Genomic DNA, 5972 nt, shown 5'->3' with positions numbered 1-5972 from the left:
GCCAATGATAGTTGAACTTAAAGGAAAACTATATTAATTAACATCCAATTTCTCTGATTTTTATTATTTTTGACTTTTTTGTTGAATGTTTTTGGTGTTCAAGCCCTTAATGAACATTTCGTTTAAGCCAGCAATAGTTTTAAGTAGATAAAAATATGATATGATTTAGCATGATGATATTTACATGTATTATGATTTAGTGAATTTTTCCTGCATTTAGATGTTGAAATTATTTTAATCTATGAACTATCGGTGCAGATTAATATTTAGGCTTCTAGCAAATATGCCTCCTATAAGAAAACAATTGTCTGGAGCAGAAAAAAGGAAGAAAAAACAAAAGGAAGAAACTTTAATTCAAAGCCAAGCAGGAAGTCTTAATAAGTATTTCACTAGCAGCCAAAAAGCAGAGCAAATAGAATTAGTAGAACAAATGAATCAGGATGACACTGATAATAAGTTGAATGATCAAGAACATAGTGAATTGAATGAACTTCACAATAAAGATCCAAAAGAATCTGAAAATGATAAAGGTGAAGCCAGTATGCCTAAAAATGACAGTGATGAAGACATAAATCAAGAGATCTTGTTTCCTTTAAATGTTGATGAACCAGGAAATTGGGACAAAATTCCAAATATTAGGGACTTTCTAGTTGAAAGAGGTCCTAAAAGAGATGATGGTATTTTGTTTCCTCTTGATAATACCGGAAGACACTTCAATCCATCACATTATAAGAGGCAGTTGTCAAATGGTGAGAAAAGTGATAGAAGATGGTTAGTGTATTCTATTTCAATGGACAAGGTCTTCTGTTTCTGTTGCAAATTATTCAAGACTCAAAGAACCACAATGAAACTTGGTCATCTAGTTGATGAAGGATACAAATATTGGAAGAATATCAGTCGATGTCTCAGTCTTCATGAAACTAGTAGAGATCATATTGATTGCATGACTAGTTGGATCGAATTAGAAACAAGACTTCGAAAGAAAAAAACAATTGATGAAAATATGCAAGTAGCAATTAACAAAGAGAGAGAACATTGGAAACAAGTATTGAAAAGAATAATTGCAGTTGTGCAAAGAATTGCAAAAAATAATTTGGCACTCCGGGGAGATGATGAGAAGCTTTATGTTGAGAATAATGGAATCTTTTTGCAGCTAATTGAAATGATTGCTGAATTTGATCCAATAATGGAGGAACACCTTCGGCGTGTTCAAGAAAAACAGATTCATTACACTTATCTTGGGCCCAAAATCCAAAATGAATTGATACAGATGTTGGCGGCTGAAGTAAGAAATTCAATTGTTGCAAAAATTAAACATGCAAAGTATTTCACTGTCATACTTGATTGTACTCCAGATGCAAGTCACGAGGAGCAGATGTCCCTTGTAATTAGATGTGTGGATGATTCAGAAAATGCAATAGCGATTGAAGAATTTTGGATAGGATTTTTAAAAGTTAATGAAACTTCAGGGCTTGGGCTTTTTACAGAGCTTAAAAATATTTTGAGCAATCTCGAACTTGACATTGATAATATAAGAGGTCAAGGATATGACAACGGATCTAATATGAAAGGAAAGCACAAGGGTGTACAAAGTAGATTACTTGAAATTAATCCTAGAGCTTTCTACACTCCATGTGGATGTCATAGTCTTAATCTCACATTATGTGATATGGTGAAATGTTGTCCTAAAGCAATGTCTTTTTTCGGTGTTATACAACGCATATATTCGTTATTCTCTTCTTCTACCAAGCGGTGGCAAATCTTCAAAGATCATGTGCAAGGTCTTACAGTCAAGCCATTATCACAAACACGATGGGAAAGCCTTGTTGAAAGTGTGAAGTCCATAAAAGATCAAACTTCAAAAATACCAGATGCTTTAATTGATTTAGCAAACATTTCTGATGACTCAAAAATAAAGAGCGAAGCTGAGGGTTTGGCATCATTCGAACTTGAGAATTTTGAATTTGTGTCTGGAATGGTAATTTGGTACAAGTTGTTATATGAGATTAACATTGTTAGTAAGTTTCTCCAAGCAAAGAATATGGATATTGTTATGGCTATTAGACAATTAAAGGGACTTATTTCTTCTCTCCAAGAATTTAGAGAATCTGGATTTGATCAAGCATTGATCGAAGCTGAACATATTGCAAGTGAAATGGGAATTGAACCTATTTTTCGTGAAAAACGCATCATTCGAAGAAAGAGACAATTTGATGAAATCAACAGGGAAGAGGTAGCCCAGTCTCCTAAAGAATCTTTTCGAGTTAATTACTTCTTATTTATAATTGATCAAGCACTTTCTTCACTTCAAACTCGGTTTGAACAATTTCAAAAATATGAAGAAACATTTGGATTTTTATTTAGTTTGGAGAAATTGAAGTCTATTGATGATGATGGTCTCTTGCACTCATGTGTCAATCTTCAAGATTCTTTAACACATGATGGTCACTCCGATGTTGATAGATCAGATTTATATCTAGAACTAAAGTTGTTAAGACACTCTTTACCAAGAGATTCAAAAAGAGCGATTGATGTGCTAAATTATTTGAAGAAAATGGATGGTTGTTATCCAAATGCTTATATCGCTTATCGAATTTTGCTGACTATACCAGTTACAGTTGCATCTGCCGAAAGGAGTTTTTCCAAGTTGAAATTGATCAAAACTTATCTCCGATCAACTATGTCACAAGAAAGACTAAATGGCTTGGCTATGTTATCTATCGAGAAAAAAGTGGTTGAGAAAGTTGATTATGCAAACTTAATTAATACTTTTGCTTCTAGAACTGCGAGGCGAGCAATTTTCAAGTGATTATATACTTGTTCCTAATATGAATTTTATATTTTGTTTGGATCATCTTGACTTTATCTTCATTTGTTTATGACAAATTATTTTGGATGATATATTTTGTTTATCTTTAATTTTTAGAATTCATGTTACAAATATAGTTATATTTACGTTGAATTGAAAAATCTATGAATATCAAGGTTTGAGGGCACCATTTTTGGTGCTCGCCTCGGGCCCCAAAATTACAGGTCCGACACTGAATGTGGTCTAGATTTTTGGTCCTACACTATGGCTTACTAGCTCGCTAGATGAGTCATCCAAAAAATCACTATATTTGTTCACCTTCAAGAGGTGGAGAAATCTCACCAAAAAAAATCTTTTCTTTATACAAGATATAGAACAATAAAGCAGAAAAAAAACTAATAAGATAAATAAAACCTTGAAAGAACTCGAAGATAGAAATCTTAATACTCAAAGTTTTAACAAGAGTTTAAAAGATTATAAATAAATAAGAGAGTGAATTTTGATCAATAGAATTGTTGTAGAGTTGTTAATGATAAGCTCCTCTCACCCCTCTATTTATAATCTTCAAACTAAGCCTGGATAATCTTCACATAGTTAGTTTGGTTAATTCCAATTGACTCAAATCTTCTCCAATTGACTAAAACAGCAATCATGTGAGCCTTATTTCTAGGGTTTGGATGTAATCGTGTCCCAAGTGGTCTAGTGTGACTTTTCATTTTGATATTTGACAAAGAGTTTAAATTAGATGTTGTCTATGTGTTTGATATATGTGTTTAAATGTGTAGAATCTTTTAGGAATACACATGAAACTTGGAGAGTTCATAGCTCAATGAGGTCGAGTGACATATAGATGTTAGCTTGGTGTGACCAAGGTGGTATGCTTAGTGGATTGGAGCTCTATTAAGATTGGAGAAGGATGGTATAGACATCTGAGGGACAACAAACTGAGGAGCGCTGAGATAGTGGTAGAGTAGCTCTAGATTGATGACATGGCATGACTAGATTAGCAACTAGATGACTCGAGATCATACATATCACAGAAGAATGCATGATGAAGACCTAGGGCTTATAGGATGAAGAGCATTAAGGTGGAGAGATCGACAACCATTGGAGGCAAACTACGTAAGAATGAGGAATGAAGGATGACATGTAGAGGAAATGAGGGTTTGGGTGTATCTAAGAGATGTATGACCTGACGGTAGATGACTGAGGGAAAACTCAATCTATATAGGGTAAACTCTAGTGAGTTTTAAGTGTTGAGTGACTTGTACCCATGGGATAAGGGTAAAATTCAACATACACAAACTCAAACTTAGAAGTAGCCATTGCTAAGCTCAATAATCGACTGGTACGATCATGTGTTGGATCGAAAGAGACGTGAAAGGAGGGGTGAATCTTATGCGTTTAAAACTTATCTTTTTCTTTTCATAAAATCGAATCAAAGTAGCAGTGGAATATAAAAAAGCAAATAAGAACACAGTTTAGTTTTTTTACCTAGTTTGTAGTCTAGTGACTACTACTCCAAGGTCCGTGATTCTTAATCGTTTCTGAATGGGCGATCCACTAAAATTCTTCTCTTCAAAAACTTTCGAAGAAGAAGCTGTTAGGACCCTTGGCAGCTGGCTAGAGGAGGGTGAATAGTTCCTGCACAAATCAAGAAAAACAACCTTTCTCAGCTTATAACTTAAACAAAATAAACACTTGCATAAGAATAAATAAAAGACTAAAAAGAAAGAGGCACTGAGAATTTACTTGGTTACAACTGGAGAGGTTGTTAATCCAAGACAGATGAAGTCACACTAATTTCTTCTTCAGGTGGAGAAGTCTCTTTACAGCAATGAAAACTTAGAAACAGAAAGCTAAAACATAACAGTGAATGTATACAAGTGTTGTATTGATCTTTCTTGTTGTTTTTTTAGCTTTGGGAGCAGGGTTGCTTATATAGCCCTGCTTGGGTTGCCTGGAAAGGTTCCAAGCACCTGGAATGAGATAGATTTCTATCCCCGATGTAACATTCAAACGCCACGTCGAATTGCCTAAGTTTTGAATTTCGGGCGCTTGGAAGGGTTCCGAGCGCCCAAAGTCCAGGCACCCCAACTTGGTCCAAGCGCCCCGAGCACCAAAAATCAGCTTTTGCTGATTTTTGATCCCGATCTCCTGCTCCGATTACGCTCGTATCGGTCCGGGTCTTCCGCTCTAGCTCCGCTTGTATTGGTTCTGGTCTTCTGCTCCAGCTCCGCTTGCTTGGGTGATATTGGCCATCCGGAATAGGGCTTATCTGAACCCAACTTTCGGTCTTCTCCTCTAGCAAGCTTCCGCTCCGGCTTCTGGTCCCTCAGAAATGCCGCACGTCTCCTTCTCGTCGGCCCGCATACTCTTCCGCAACACCTCGTCCCTTAGACGCACCGAGTCCGTCGGCTCTCTCTCGTGCCGTCCTACTCGCTAACTACGTATTTTGCTTGACATACCGTGCTCCCAAGTTCCTGCACACTTAGACACAGGATTAAACATAACATGACCTAACTTAGCTTGTTTGATCACATCAAAACTACCTTGGGGTACCAACAATCTCCCTCTTTTTGATATGAGTAATCCAAGTTAAGTTAGGGTAAATTAACATAAAGTAAAAGCAATAAATTTACAATTAAAGTGAAAAATTAAAAAATATTTAATCTACCTCTTCCCTAGACTTAATCACGTAAAAAATAAGGTACAAAAAAAAAAAATCTAAGGATAACTTTTTTTCAAAAAAAAAAACTCTGATTTTCCAAAAAATTTGAAAAACTTATCAAGTTTTCGATAAATTTTGAAAATAATTTTGAAGTTTTTGACAAAATTTGAAAATAATTTTGATATTAAAAAAAATTACAAAGTAAATATTTTTAGAAACTTTAAGTTTTGCAAAAACAATTTTCTAAATAAAAAAAATTTCTAAGTAAAAAAATATTTGAGTAACTATTTAAAGTATTAATTACAATTAAATACTTTATTAGTTAGTCAATTAAATATTTTATTTCATTAATCGGCTTCCAAGCTGTGGCAAGCCATTAGGCCTTCTTGGTTATTGGAGTAACAACCACTTTCTAGACAAAGCCTCTTAAGGAAATCAAACATTTAATTTTCTTACTAAAAGCCCTAAGTCTAATTAAAGTTCTATTTATAC

General features: G+C 34.7%; 1 protein-coding gene across 1 annotated transcript; it reads left to right on the top strand.

Annotated features, from left to right (window-relative positions):
• Positions 1 to 283: 283 nt before the first annotated feature.
• Positions 284 to 2739, top strand: LOC122055052 (zinc finger MYM-type protein 1-like). The gene is made up of 2 exons (XM_042616452.1): positions 284 to 2339; positions 2618 to 2739. Exons 1-2 carry the CDS (start codon positions 284 to 286, stop codon positions 2737 to 2739), a joined length of 2178 nt encoding a protein of 725 aa, XP_042472386.1.
• The last annotated feature ends 3233 nt before the right edge of the window (positions 2740 to 5972 follow it).

This window comes from Zingiber officinale, chromosome 3B (assembly GCF_018446385.1).
Source record: "Zingiber officinale cultivar Zhangliang chromosome 3B, Zo_v1.1, whole genome shotgun sequence".
Classification (NCBI taxonomy): Eukaryota; Viridiplantae; Streptophyta; class Magnoliopsida; order Zingiberales; family Zingiberaceae; genus Zingiber; species Zingiber officinale.
This window is presented reverse-complemented; position numbering and strand designations above follow the sequence as displayed.